The sequence below is a fragment of the Brassica oleracea genome, chromosome C7 (genome assembly GCF_000695525.1).
Source record: "Brassica oleracea var. oleracea cultivar TO1000 chromosome C7, BOL, whole genome shotgun sequence".
NCBI lineage: Eukaryota > Viridiplantae > Streptophyta > Magnoliopsida > Brassicales > Brassicaceae > Brassica > Brassica oleracea.
In genome coordinates this window covers 1,927,242-1,943,118 of record NC_027754.1, presented here as the reverse complement: position 1 = coordinate 1,943,118, position 15,877 = coordinate 1,927,242, and the positions used below count along the sequence as shown (strand labels likewise).

Sequence of the window (15,877 nt, the reverse complement as noted above, 5' to 3'; positions counted from 1 at the left end):
CAAGTTTGAATTATAGAATAGCTGTTTGCTGCCAAAAAAAAAAAAAAAAAAAAAAAAACTCATTTGTTGGTTAATGTCTACGTAATGCTGGGGGTACATGAGGTTGTGGGTCTGGGTAAGACTTCTAGAATCTATCTCAGTTTGTTGTTTGAATTCTACCAAATGCTGACTATGATTCGTTAAAGTCAATAATGATCTTCTTATTTTATGGTGCTTGGTTCTGTTAATATGATGTTTGTTCGTGTATCGTACCATGGATCTGATTAAATTAATATGTACACATTATCTAAACCGGTATTTCGTTAACCAAATTCTAAACACACTATATGTAAACTGTGTTTTTATTAAACGATGGTAGTCGGTCCAAAAATTTAGAATGGCACAAATAGTAATTACTCTAGTAATCAAAGGATATTTTAAAAGAAGGTGTGAGAAGGGCTGAGGAGCTGACACCTCAGCTTTGGTACTATAAGTTCATTTTAAAGAAGGATTTTTAACGTTAAAACTCCTCAACTATATTTGTTTTGGGTAAAAACTCTCAAACTAAGTATTTAACGTAAAAGCCCTCAAACTAACTTTATTTAATGAAGTAAACCCTAACAGGTCATAATTACCAATATTACCGGTAAATCTTTAATTTAGGAGTTTCTACATTAAGTAAACATAGTTGAGGGGTTTTACCATTAAAAATAAAAAAAATAAAAATTTTATAATATTATCTAAAAATTAGTAACTTAAATTTTCAAAATTAACATTTTTAATTTTTTTTTTGTAAATATATGAGTTTGATGTGTTTTTAACATCAACATTATATATGTATAAATTAAAAATGTAAAAACCGAGAAAATATAACAAAAATTATATAAAGAATTTAGATGCAGTAAGACTTTCTTCCCTAACTTCCGGATCAAACATATTTCAAGAGCACAAAATACTATGGCGGACAAGCTTGCAAGTGGTGCGATGAGTTCTCCTTCAGCTATGTTATATGTCGATTCAATACTTTCGGTTTAGCTTTCTGAATCGCGCGGTCCAGTTACTTAGTTCTCGCTTATGTTGTCAAAAAAAAATTACTAATTTTTAAATAATATTATAAAATTTTGATTTTTTTTGTTTTTAAAATTTTTAATGGTAAACTCCCCCAACTATGTTTACTTAATGTAGAAACCCCTAAATTAAAGATTTACCGGTAGTAATGGTAATTATGACCTGCTAGGATTTAATTCATTAAATAACGTTAGTTTGAGGGTTTTTTCATTAAATACTTAGTTTGAGGGTTTTTACCTAAAACAAACTTAGTCGAAGGGTTTTAACGTTAAAAATCTTTTAAAGAATGCTTCTCAATTAATAAGAAGGAGATTAGAAAAAAAAAATATAATTCTGTAATGGAACACATATTTCCTCTATCTCCAGCTTATTTCTAGGTCCTCACTTTCATAAACCTTAATTAGAAAAAAATGATAGTTTATTAGGTCTTCTGTTTCAGACTTTTTAATTGACTGTTTCCAGTTGAAGACCGTAATATATTCAATTGTTTCTTTTTCTTTCAATTTTGAATTAAAATTAAAGAGGAATTTTGAGTCTCATCAAATTTGTTTAGCCTCTTAGAAATGAAACGTGTTCTTCGATCCACATTACGTGCATTCCAAGTATTGAGCATGAAGCTATGGACCCCCTCCCATCAGCATTTCCAGATATCATGTGAAAGCCGTAACAATGAAATTATTATAACTAGCTTGTGATGCGAGATATGGAGAAAATCTTATTGGTTGCAGGGAATATAATGCAGAGTAATGTCATGTATATGTCGATGAAAACAAACATCAAGTCAAAGTAAAATGAAGCATATAATACTTATCATGATCAAAAAATATGCGCAAATGGATCATATGATTCATTCATTGAATCATATCATCTAGATAGTGGGTACAGTATAAAATATGAAAAAATCATACTAACAACTTCGAATGTTACCAAATGGAAAGAACCAAAAAGCGACAATATTAAATTAGATAGTGGACTAAATGTCCTAACTCTTATTTGAAAACATAAAGTGAGTAAAAAAAAGACAAAGTGTAGGTGGACACGTTGGCTTAGTCCCTCATAGGTGATCGAGATGCAGGAATCTTTGCATTTCGACCCTTCTTGAATGGATTCCCTTCTGGTGACACTTGGGCCACATCATCAACATTCTCAATAATGGATGCCTCCTGCTCACGGTTCGGTATTGTTTCATTAGAATCAGATGGGTCGTTGATGTCATCACCATTCTCAGGGGGATTACCGTCTGAGGAGTTACCAACATGGAACTTGCAAGAAGCACAATTTGCTCCATGCATATCTAATAGAGCGGAAGTAACGTTAGTAACCGATAATGCGAAGGTAACGTTGAATTCTGAGAATGCCCGTTAACTAAGCTTTCTTAAAGTCTGTTGAATTCTCAAAGAATGCCCAGAAATTAAGGATCAAGAGTTGTTTAAAACAAAGCTCTAAGTTTTTATAAACCAATAATCAAAAGTGTATCTCTCACAAACCTAAGAGATCACATTATATAGTTATTAGAAATCCTAAAACCGACAGAATAAAGGAAACCAAATCATTCTTGGAAAAGGAATGTAAAGCTTTAACTAAAAAGGCAATAAGGAAATAAGAAAACCAAAACCTAAGGGGAATACGATGTACGTTACATCAGGTCCTCTCCCGTACGAGCGATTCGTCCACGAATCCAGAAAGGATGTGATCATCAGGTTCGTATTTGAAAATGTGCTTAACGTTGAAGACGTCGGCGGTATGGACGTGGGTAGGTAAAGCTAGGCGATAGGCGTTCGCATTAATCCTTTCGACAACCTCCACTGGACCAATTTTTCGAGCTTTCAACTTGTTGTACTGACCAACAGGAAATCGTTCTTTAGTTAACACAGCCCACACTTGGTCACCCACTTGAAAAATCACTTCGCGGCGATGCTTATCTGCGGCTCTTTTATACTTAATAGTAGTGCCCTGAAGATTATCTTGGGCGCAAGCGTGCACCACCGCAAGCTCGTCAATGAGCTCCACCGCCCGGCCATGAAACTCGCCTGGTTGAGGCAATGTCGACAAAGCCAAAAGCCCGCGAGGGACGATCCCATAGACGACTTTAAAAGGACTGAAGCCCAGTGACCTGTTTTTTGCATGGTTGTGGGCAAACTCCGCTTGACAAAGTAAAGAATCCCAAGACTTGAGGTTATTACCCACCAGACACCGCAACATGTTACCCAAAGAGCGATTGACAACTTCAGTTTGACCATCAGTCTGAGGATGGTACACAGAGCTCATATCCAAACTTGTTTTAAAAAGCTTCCAAAGCGACCTCCAAAAATGACTAATGAACCGCGAATCGCGATCAGAAACTATGGACTGCGGCATACCATGCAACCTATAGACTTCGCGAAAGAACAATAGAGCAACTTGAACTGCATCCGTTGTATTTCGACACGGAATGAAGTGAACCATCTTGGAGAAACGATCAACGACGACAAAGATTGAATCGTTCCCACGTTGAGTCCGCGGCAAACCAAGAACAAAGTCCATGCTAATGTCGCTCCACGGCTGCGTCGGTATTGGCAGAGGTAAGTACAAACCAGCGTTGGAGGCATGTCCCTTTCCGCGCTGACAAGTCGTACAACGTGACACAAATATTTCCACGTCGCGTCTCAATGTCGGCCAAAAATAGGAATCGGTAACAAGCTTCAGAGTTCGATCTCGACCAACATGTCCCTCGTTATGCAATTCCTGGATAATCTGTAACCGTAAACTGCACGTCGGGACGCAGACGCGATTGTCTTTGAAGATGAACCCATCCACAAAAGAGAAATCTGACCGAACCCCATGAGTCAGATCCATCCAAACCGATGAGAAGTATGGGTCCGATGGGTACAAATCCGCAAAGCACTCGAACCCTGAAACGGAAACGCGTAACGTGGAGACCAAGGCGTGACGTTGGCTTAAGGCATCAGCAACTTTATTAAGTTTACCAGATTGGTGCTTGATAACAAACGTAAATTGCTGCAAATAAGTAGTCCATGAAGCAAGGCGAGAAGAAATTTTATCCTGCGACCCTAAATACTTTAATGCCACATGATCCGTGAATAAGATAAACTCTTTATGCGCCAGATAGTGTCGCCAATGCTTGATGGCTTGAACAATTGCATAGAATTCGACGTCGTACGTGCTGTAGCGTCTGCGAGCTCCTGCCAGTTTTTCGCTATAAAACGCCACAGGTCGTCCATGCTGACTGAGTACTGCTCCGATGCCTAATTTTGACGCATCGCAGTGTAGTTCAAAAGGAGAATCAAAATCGGGCAGCATTAAAATAGGAGCTGTAGTAAGCTTAACTTTAATGGTGGAGAATGCCATCGATGCCTCCGCGGTCCAAGTAAATGACTCGCCCTTCATACAATCTGTGATTGGGGCCATTATAGCACTGAAATTGTGTATAAAACGCCGATAAAAAGACGCGAGGCAATGGAAGCTGCGGACTTCGGAAATCGTGGTCGGTGTAGGCCATGATGCGACGGCTTCTACCTTCTGCGGATCCACCCTTAAGCCCGTAGATGACACGACATAACCCAAAAACAAGACTTCAGATGCTCCAAACTCACACTTGTGTTTAGCAATGTATAACTGCTCTTTGCGCAGAGCCAGTAGTACATCACGCAAGTGACCCAGATGTGCGTCAAGTGTGGTGCTGAAAATAAGGATATCATCAAAATAGACGACAACAAATCGTCCAATAAAGGGGCGGAGGTCTTGATTCATGACACGCATAAACGTGCTGGGTGCGTTAGAAAGCCCAAACGGCATGACTAACCACTCGAACAGACCTTCTCGAGTTTTGAATGCTATTTTCCACTCATCTCCCGGTCGAATTCGAATCTGATGGTAACCGCTTTTCAGGTCCAGTTTGGTGAAGATAGTCGCCTTGCCGATTTGATCTAAAAGATCATCTAGTCTCGGTATTGGGAACCTATATCGGGTTGTTATTTTGTTGATAGCCCGACTGTCAACACACATGCGCCAATACCGATCCTTCTTTGGTATTAATAAAGCTGGGACTGCGCACGGACTCAAACTTTCACGGACGTAACCTTTGAGAAGAAGTTCTTCCACTTGGCGCCGAAGTTCTTCGTGTTCCTCAGGACTCATACAATAATGTGCGCGGTTAGGTAGCACCGTGTTGGGCACAAGATCAATATGATGCTGGATGTCTCGTAACGGTGGTAAGCCAGCCGGTAGGTCTTCCGGAAACAAATCATCAAACTCCTTTAGAATAGGCGAGAAAGCAGGTGGCCACGGTTGTTGCTGAGTTGGTGACGGTGGGACCGCAACTAACGCAAATATCGAGCGGGAATCACGTAGTTCAAGTTCAAATTGTGATTGAGAGATGATCAACAAATTTTTCTGTGGTGGCGGCTGTTGGCTGTTGCTTGGGCTTGCAGGATCTGTGTCCGGTGTTGGTAGAAGCGTAATCTTACGACCCTCAAACATAAAAGATTTCATATTTGTTTTGCCATTGTGTATTACCTCTCTGTCGTATTGCCATGGCCGCCCGAGTATGATATGTGAGACATCCATAGGGGCGATATCACAATATAAATTGTCCTTATAGAAGGAACCGATAGAGACAGTTAGCAACGTTCGCTGAGAAACGTAGACTTCTGCACCTGTTTGCATCCAAAGCAATCGGTAAGGATGGGGGTGAGCTTCTCAGCAAACAAAGCAACAAACCTTTCCCTTGACCGTACATGTCGAGGAAAATAGGGATGTTCGTTGCCATGCTTCACTGGTTTTGGGGGCGAAACAGTTGCGGCGTAACATTAGAAAAGTTCCGGTATCGCCATGAACTTGTTCTTCATCGACCTCCTCGCACTGAAATTCGTCATCGTCATAAATTGGCTCACCGACGAAATCCTGGTCGGTAGCTATCAGTCCACGGCGACTCTTATTAGGACAGGCCGTCTGTATATGGCCCCGCTCACCACAGGTGAAGCAACGGAGTGCGTTAGGACGCGAAGGCCTAGCTTCGGCTGCTGCTGTGACAGTGTTTGTCGGGTGTGTGGTTTGGTTCTGGCCTGTTGAGTTTGTCGTAGTTGTGGTGGACTTGGAGTCATCAGCGGTTGCTGTGTTGCGTGAACGATTGTTCCCCGGCCACTGGTTAGCTCCTAAGCGTGTCTGTTGTTCGACTAGCAAAGCTCTTTGACGTGCCTCCACGACGGAACTTAGATCAAACTGTTGTAGCATATTCTGAAGTTGAGAACGGAGACCTGCGATAAATCGAGCCACCAGGTGGTCCTCAGAGTCATGAATATCCACACGCGTCAGCATCTGGTAGAATTCATTAGCATAATCTTCAACGGAGCGCGATCCTTGTCGACTGTTGTGAAACTTCTGGAATAGGAGACGCTCAAAGTTGTATGGAATGAAAGTTTTTCGCATATGCTTTTTCAATTTGTCCCACGACTGAATCTTCTCTTTCCCATGCCGAGTCCGTGTTAATTTAACCTGATTCCACCAAGAGGCGGCGTGGCTGCGGAATCGCGTCGTTACATAGGAAACTTGTTTGTTTGATGGAACCTCCTTGAACTCTAGGAATTCGTCAGCCGCAACGAACCAATCAAGTAAGTCTTCCAGTTGTGAGCCACCATGATCCTCGGGGATATCTAGTTTGATACCCGTTAACCATCGTGGATTTTCGTCGTTGTGGTATTGATGTTGTCGATGATGGGGTTGATGACGATGCTGGTTGTTGTCGCCGAAGGGATTGGCTTGGTCGTCGTCGTCATCGCGTTCTTCAAAGATGGGGTTGTTATTATGGCGTTGGCGTGGAGCTACGGGGGCGTTGTCCGCTGCATTTGCAGCGTTTGCAGCGAGGGCGGCCTGAACTCCAGCTTGAACTCCGGTCTGAATAGCTTCAGCCATTGTCCGTCTCATATTGTCTTGGAAATTCTCCTGAAAGTCTTCGAGGAACTGCTGCATCTGTGTCCATTCGTTTGGACGAGGAGTCATTGAAACCAAAGATCGATAATCACGAGTAGAATCGTAATTAAAAAGGTCTCTGATACCAACTAATAGAGCGGAAGTAACGTTTGTAACCGATAATGTGAAGGTAACGTTGAATTCTGAGAATGCCCGTTAACTAAGCCTTCTTAAAGTCTGTTGAATTCTCAAAGAATGCCCAGAAAGTAAGGATCAAGAGTTGTTTAAAACAAAGCTCTAAGTTTTTATAAATCAATAATCAAAAGTGTATCTCTCACAAACCTAAGAGATCACATTATATAGTTATTAAAAATCTTAAAACCGACAGAATAAAGGAAACCAAATCATTCTTGGAAAAGGAATGTAAAGCTTTAACTAAAAAGGCAATAAGGAAATAAAAAAAACAAAACCTAAGGGGAATACGATGTACGCTACATCAATATCATCATCAGAGTTGTTGCCACCACCCTATCGAAAAACATTTTAACCTTTTAGGACTTTGTTGTATAAGGAGAAAAAGGAAATGATAAATTTTTGGTTCCTTACATGTGCTGCAAAAGCAGATCCTGGGATTCTCTGGGATCGAAAATCCTGGCAATGGTGAAGGACTTATGGTTGGCCGAAAAATTAAACTCAATGAGCTTGAGATGGAATATGTATGTATTCCCGACAATGTCCTCGAGAAATTGAGGGTGTTGATAGCCTCTGGGGTCTTGTTCACGATGTCCCTGAAACTGTCCAAACGACATATTTTTAAATTCCAATTTAATATAATATTGGAACTCTAAACTATAATTATAATATTTTAAGGTAGGCATGTCCAATATGGTAAAACCGAACCGCACCAAACGAAACCGAACTGAAATAGACAATATGGTGTGGTTTTGGTATATACCATATAAACCGAATGTATATGATTTTATAAAAACCGTATGATTTGGATATGGTTTGGTTTATAACCGATTAAACCGAATAAACCGAACAAAACCGATCAAAAATAGAAACATGTAAATATGTACATATTTTATAACGTCACATGAAACTCTATTTGTTATATAAGTTATTATTTGGTTAATAATTATTACCATATTTTTTATAATAATAAAGAATCCTAATTTGAAAAACACTTAAAATATAATTAAATAACAATTCATCGCAACTCAGGCTTCTTATTTTCTTAGTCTTCTTCTTTTAATCATTTTGCTTTCTTTTATCATTGATTAAATTGAAGTGAATATTATAAATTTGATAGATAATAACTAGAAAAAATTCTTCACAACTTTTTTTTATTTATAAACGAACAGAGTTTCACTCGAAGAAGCATGACTTTGATGAACACCAAAAATGGAAAAGTGGAAAAACTTTTCTTTTGTTTTTTATTTTTATTTTCAAAATTTCGAGCTTCGATTTTAATTCTAGATTTGATTATTTCATCTGAAGGTATAAGCATTTTTTTTTGTTCTTTTCTTCGAAAATAAAATATTTTTTTAATAAATGACTGCGATGACAATATGACTCTAAAATTTATATAATATGATCCCAAACTAAATAATTATGTTTTGGTATAAAACCGAATATACCGAAAACCGACGGTATATAAACCGAACCGAAGTAAATATGGATTTAGAGTGGTAGTTATATTTTACTAACCGAAAAACCGGAAAACCGAAAAAACCGAACCGAAACCGAACCGATATCCGGATTGAACACCCCTATTTTAAGGGCACAAAGCATAGGATTAGCAACTTCTGCATCACTAACACCTGTAAGCTTACTCATAGCTGAGTTGAATGCAACAAACACAACTGTGTCTTCACCCGCTTCCACCAACAACTCAACACGGTACCTTATAAAACATTGATGTTTCCATTACAAAGACTTAATTAGTTAGCACAAATAATATAAATCTCTATGTTAGTAAAGACGATTAAGATACATGCGTAAAGAGAACCTGACAACTCCAACAGCACTTGCATTAAAACATGTTGTACACTTAAGCACATGAGATGTAACACCAGCCGTTAGTAGTTTCCACTGAGCCGATTTTGGCTTTGCATAGGAACTTAGTAGCCTGTGTAAAAATGAGAATATGGGTCATAATCCACTTTAAAAAGAGCTTCAGATAATGGTTGATTAGAAAACATACTTGTGAGGGGTGACTCCAGAACATAGTTGTTCAAATCCCCTAGTGAAACCAGTTCCAGTTTCTTCACACGTGGAGTCATTGTTGGGTTTGGAAGACAACCTGAAAATGGTATGTCCTCAAATTATGGAGACATACATGCATGTGTACAACACATAATTAATGTGTGAGAAATTAGTTTAGTACTCCTCAAATAGACTTTGGCTTTCGGCCACCTCATTGTCGAAATAAAAATTGGTTTCGGAAGTTTCAATTGAGGTAAAACTGACCTGCAGATAAGGGTGTCAATTTGGGCTGGTCCGGCCCGGCCCGGCCCAAATCCGCTAAGCCCGTAAATATTTGAGCCCGGCCCGGCCCGAAAATATTTTGGGCCTAAAATTCAAAGTCCGGCCGGTCCTTATAGGGCTATAGGGCTTTTTGGGTTTTTTTGGGCTTTTCGAAAAATAATTTGTCATTGTTACTTTTATCGTTTTAATATATGTGATTTTTCATTAAAAGAAAAAAGTTTCATTTTTTTGTTTTAAAATATAAAGTGAGTTTAAACTTTTATTCTTTATCAAAAATGTTTTACTTTTTCGTATGCTTTAAAAACATATTATAAACAAACCAAATTTAATAAGATTTAAATAATCAAATATAAATTATAACTAAACATATAAGAGAATAAAATTTATGATAAACATGGTCAAACGTTTCATACTTTGTAGTTTGAAAAAAAAACATGTTGTACATGAAAGAAGAAAGTATTTGCAAAATTTAAAATGAGACACTTGTAATGATCAAATAGTAAAGTGCATTAACAACTATTATATTTGCTTTATTGGAGTTTGGATTAAAATATTAAAATTATATGTCAATACTAATAATGATTTTGATTGCAAGAACGATAATATTTAAGCTAAAGTATAAAATTTCGGGTTTTCGGGCTGGCCCTAGCCCAAACGGGTTTAGGCCCAAAAACCCCAAAGCTCAAATGGGCTTAGCCCAAAAGACCCAATTTTTTGGGCTTATTATAAAACTAAGCTCAAACCCGGTAATTTTTAGGGTTGGGCGGGTTTGGGCTGCGGGCTTCGGCCCTAATTGACATGTCTACCTGCAGAGTGCAGATGATGTTTTAAAAAAAAAAAAAAATATATATATATATATATATATATATTGGGACATGAAACTGTGAATTTGTCTGAATATAATTCTACAACAGCTAACCTCCTACAAACTTGGGGTTGATGTTGGTTGCTACCATAATTTTAGAGTGGACAACACCAGCTTCCGGTCTCTTGTGGAAGAGTTCAGCAAGACTGTCGAAAATGCTAACGCACACAGTTCATATCAATTAAGGTCATAAAAATAGATATTAATAAATCATTGGAAATAAGTGAGGATAAAAATTACTTGTCTACTTAGATGTTAACCACAACTCGTTGAGTAGCCTGAGTGTTGTCATTGTATGTTGTCTTGATGGCACAAACCTCACCAATGATTTCTGAAAGATAAGGGTTATATGGTATGAGATGTCTGAATATTAACGCTATCCCCACGGACCCATTACAGATGAAAACATACCTGGCAGCACGACGTTAGTATTAATTAAGGACATGAGTTGCTCAACATTTCGGAACCTAAACATCTCAGTGAGGATTGGATTGGTAACATCAGGCACTTCAACTATCTTTGTCGACTCGTTAAAGCGGATGGCAACAACGGAATTACAAATCTTGAAATGATTGTTGCTTCTTGTCACATCGAAGCCACTAAGCTCGTACATAGCTCCCTCCCTAAGAACGTCTCTGAACGTGTTCAAACGATGGACAAATACAGAGGCTTGGATGAGAGATGACTGCAAGAAGAGAAGATCCGTAAATCATAAATAAGAGACGGTGACCTAAGATGGCAGAACAACTAATAAAAAAACATTTTATGACACAGATACCTGATCATCTAAGAACAACATGTCGATGCCCACAAGTTCACCAGCCTTCTTCACATTCTTTAGCTCCCAAAAATCGGAGTAGGCGTGTGACAACGGTTTGAGTGTCACGTCCTGGCTTCAACTCAGAAAGAGATATTCAGGAAGCAGCCATCTTTCTTGGACGATTATTTTTGTAAATCAAGTGGAAAGGAGGGATGAATCTGCGGACACCATGAACCCGAAAATGCCTATTTATAGGTTCGAAATCGTAAAGAAGCTGAAGAAGATGGAGGTTTTGAAGTAATGAGACGTAGTGGAGTCGAGTTAACCGATATTAAATGCAAGGTTTAATGGCTTCTTCTTTTAAGTACGGTGAATCCGTTTCTCAATCAACAGTTCGACGAAGAGAAAGCGATTAGGGTTTTTTTCAGTGGTGACAGTGAAGACTCTGAATGAATTTCCATTGGGCTGATATTAAGTATAAGTCTAGGCCATACATATTAAAAGCCCTAAGTTGTAAATCTTTCTCCCGTTTCGACTAAGCCTAACAAAGACGTTTTCTAAATAACGAAAGTGATGGTTTCAGCTTAGGGGATGCCGCTTACGTGGCGTGCTCGGAATCACTAGTGGCTGAGGTGGCAGCATGAGAAGATAGTGTGTTCTACTTTATATATATAAATAATTTTCTTGTGTTCTTGACATTATATTCTCTTAACCACATTTATCTGGCAATTGTAAAGAGAAATAATAAAATCGGATATTTTGTGATACAAATGTTAGAAACTATATTATATCAAAATCAATGACATTTACCTAATTTGTTGCTGAAATATGATTCGCAAATAAGTCCATCTTTTATTTTTTTGATTCCTCTACTTTGCGCCAATGCTTCTGACTCGTTCACAAGGTTTTGCCGTCTAAAGGCATTGGGGGATTAAGATACACCAAGCAATCTAAAGGAAAAATCTCCAAATATTACTACTTTAAAGGACTAAAACGTAATTTAGCAGAATCACGACTCTTCCGGTTTAGTGAGTTCTTCTCCCACCTGTTATCGCCGGCGTTCAGCAATCCCCGAAAGAAGCATCAGAAGAAAATGTACGGAGACGCTACGAATTGGAACGAGGATGAGTATAGAGAATCAATCCTGAAGGAACGAGAGATTCAGACTCGTACCGTCTTTCGAACCGCCTGGGCTCCAAATCCTAATCCGGACGCCTTTGTTGTCGCTTCCAGCGACGGAACCCTAGCTTTCCACTCGATGAGCTCTCTCGTTTCCCAATCGGCGGCGTTTGGGTACTCGAAAGGTGAGGACTTTATGGTGGCTGTACCTGAGGGAATGGTTAGGGCACACGAAGGGCCCGCGTATGATGTCAAGTTCTATGGCGAAGACGAGGATGCTTTGCTCCTCAGGTAGATCTAAATCACTGTTCGTTAATTCATAGCTCTGGGATTGATGTGGAATCTGGAATATGCTGTAGTTGTGGGGATGATGGTAGAGTTCGAGGATGGAAATGGAGAGACTTTGCTGATTCTACAGAGAACCATGTCAAGCCATTGCTTGAATTGACTAATCCACAGCACAAGTGAGTCTTCTTCACTTGATTCTTAGTGCAAATGCTATAGCTACAAGGAGTGTAATAGGGTGTGAAGTGTCAGTCTCCATAGTAGTTCTGTGTCACTAGTGAGTCTTGTTTATTACCTGATCTCTGTCTATTAATGCTATAGTTAAGAGAGTGTAATAGTTCTGTGTATTAGTTTGGTATGAATCTATGGAACTGATGCTCCATTGTTTTTATTTTCTCATAGAGGTCCTTGGGGTGCTCTTTCACCAATGCCCGAGATCAATGCCATTTCTGTTGATCCCCAGGTTTGAACTGTATTTCTGTTTTGTAGTTTCACCTTGATGATGTAGTGTTGTGCTTCCCATTGCTTGCTTACGTTTCTCCATTTTTTTTCGTTTATGATATAGTCAGGAAGTGTTTATACAGCTGCTGGTGATTCTTGCGCATATTGTTGGGACATGGTATGTATTTTATCGTGGTGAATGTCTACTGCTGTATTCCAACAATAGATTTGATGACAATACATCTTAACTTCCCAAAATTTTATTTTGGTGTGTAACCATGATTTTTTTTAGGAAAGTGGTAAAATAAAAATGATCTTCAAGGGCCATTCAGACTATTTGCATTGTCTAGTTTCGCGTAGTTCTGCAAGCCAGGTAATGATGTTTCGATAAATATTACAAGTGCAGCTTCATATCACGTTTGGGGTTTTTGTCTGATCCTAGTAAGTCTTTTGCACCAGATATTGACGGGTTCGGAGGATGGGACGGCAAGAATCTGGGGTATCTTTCTCGTGCCTATTTCTATTTTCTCCTGTAATCTCTAGTACTATTGTTTAATTCATCTGTGATTTAAAAAAAATTTGAAATCATTTAAGTCTTCATGTTGGTGCTTGGGGATTTAATGCTCCTCAATTTTGTTGAATGCTTTCTCAAAACTCAGTTCATAAGCCTTGTGTGTTTGTCAACCAGATTGCAAAACAGGGAAATGCATTAAAGTGATTGGCTGCCAGGAAAAGAAGTCCCGGTTTCGCATTAGTTCTATGGCTCTCGATGAAAGTGAAAGTTGGTTGGTAAGATTTAAGCAAATGGAAAACTCATTGTATGTTCCTTACCTGATCATGAAGAAGTTTAAAGACCTGATTGTCTCCTATTTTCAGGCATGTGGACAGGGTAAAAATATAGCTGTATGGAATCTTCCTGCCTCAGAATGCGTATCAACAATATCCTCCCCTGCTCATGTACAAGATGTGATGTTTGATGAAAAGCAAGTAAGCAGAACTAGATTAAAATCTAAGCAGTGTAATCTAAGGTGTTATTTGTATACCAAGGCTTAATAGTTTTTTTAGTATCAGCTCAGCTGAAATTGATAAAAATAACAAAAAATATACTGATTTTTAAAAACTGGAAACACTGATGAACCCATTGTCTTAATTCCTTTGAAAAGGGTGAACATTTTGTTTGCTACTGTTGTTTCAACACATAAACTAACGAGTATCAACACAAACAGATTTTGAGTGTAGGAGCAGAACCACTTCTAAGGCGTTTCGACTTAAATGGAGCTTTGCTTTCTCAAATTCAGTGTGCTCCTAGTTCAGCATTTTCAGTTTCCTTGCATCCAACAGGAGTAAGTTTCTTATCCCTTTCTCAACACGTCTTTTTTTCAACCCTTGTTCTATACTCAGTTTCTTTTCATCCAAGCCTCAACAATCGAAATACCCAGAGATAAAGCTATGTTATTGTTGTATATGCTATTGTGAAGTTGTTTCCTCTTTTAGGAGTATAAGCTCTTGATGTTTTAACCGCTTGATCCAATGCTTGGTGCATATTACAGGTAGTTGCTGTGGGAGGCTATGGAGGTCTTGTTGATGTCATCTCTCAATTTGGAAGCCATCTCTGCACGTTTCGTAGCAGCTCATTGTGAATCTCTTTAAAATAAGCTTTTTATTAGCCAGGTGATTGGCCGTTCTTAAGTTGTTTCCCCTGGAAAAGAGTTCAAGATTTCATCCGTTTCACAAATGTTCCGTTGTGGTTAGTGGAAACTGTAGTGTTTTTGGTCTGGTTCGGCTTGATTTGACTATAGACCAAATTATTGGAACCGGTTCTTGGTTCAGTAGTTGGTATCGAATGTGCGAACTCTTTCGAACGCAAGGCTATTGAGTCGGTTTAGTCTGAATCTCGTATGAATGGGAGAAGCGTAATGCACTTTCCTTTCGACCTTTAATTATTGCGGAGTCCTATCCTCTTAGACAAGTGTGACGAAAACACATTTTAACCATTTTATAAGAAGACAAAGTTGACCATCACTTAATGCTAAACATCTTAAACAACAAATAATCGTGTACATGACTTTTTCTTTTAATAAAATGCTTTGAAAATAGAACACATAAGCATTTAAGTGAATCAATAAATTATCCTATCTTCTTTTGAATAATAATAATAAAAATGGTGAAGAGGGTAGTCTGGTGATACTGGCTAAATAATTTTGTAAAGAAGATATAGTTATTGTTGGTGGAAAATACGATATCTTGATATTATATATATATCATCATTAGTAAAACAAAGTAAAAACCTGCAAGTTTATAAGATCATTAGCATTGGAGGTGCTTGAAATTCTTCTAATTAAGAAATTAAAAACATGAAAAACATAAGAAGAGAGATAACAAGATGAGTTTATTGTTTGAAAGATTCTCAAACAATTATAAAAGAAATCTTAAACTATGTGTCAAGTTATAAATGATTAATTTTTTTTTTGTTTTAAATTTAATTTTATCAGTATTTTATAGTTAAGAAAGTCATATAAGATACCCACCAAACCAATGATGCTATGTAAAAAGGCTAAGGTGGTGAAAGGTAGGGATTTAAGATATGAAAACACCCATGCATGTCATTGTTTTCACTGACAGTAACAGTCTCTCAACCCATTATTCCTTGGTCCATTGGTATTTATTGTAAATATTATTGTTCCTTAGCAGTAAAATTAAGTTCATTCACATAATTGTGAAAGCTAGCCGTTTCTATTCAGATATTTTAAAACAGAAAATAATCTTTCCAAATAGCTGATAAAAATATATATATTTTAAAGCCTGATAAAAAATAATTTTATCAAGTTCATTTAGTACAAATCACTGAATAACCCTCCAAATTCCCAAAGTGTGAAAATATTGAAAAAAAAAACTAGAAGGAAAATAAATCAATGAATATGTTGTTGGTATTTAAAGGAAATAAATATCTCCACCGCTATTCA

The 15,877-nt window shown here is 38.0% G+C and overlaps 1 protein-coding gene across 1 annotated transcript; it reads left to right on the top strand.

Moving 5' to 3' along the window:
- The first annotated feature begins 12,023 nt into the window (after window positions 1–12,023).
- Window positions 12,024–14,817, top strand: LOC106302045 (THO complex subunit 6). Its single transcript, XM_013738558.1, has 10 exons — window positions 12,024–12,479; window positions 12,548–12,652; window positions 12,876–12,936; window positions 13,039–13,092; window positions 13,207–13,287; window positions 13,374–13,413; window positions 13,603–13,703; window positions 13,791–13,901; window positions 14,141–14,257; window positions 14,465–14,817. The coding sequence occupies exons 1-10, from the start codon at window positions 12,163–12,165 to the stop codon at window positions 14,552–14,554; spliced, it is 1,077 nt and encodes a 358-aa protein (XP_013594012.1). The 5' UTR covers window positions 12,024–12,162; the 3' UTR covers window positions 14,555–14,817.
- The last annotated feature ends 1,060 nt before the right edge of the window (window positions 14,818–15,877 follow it).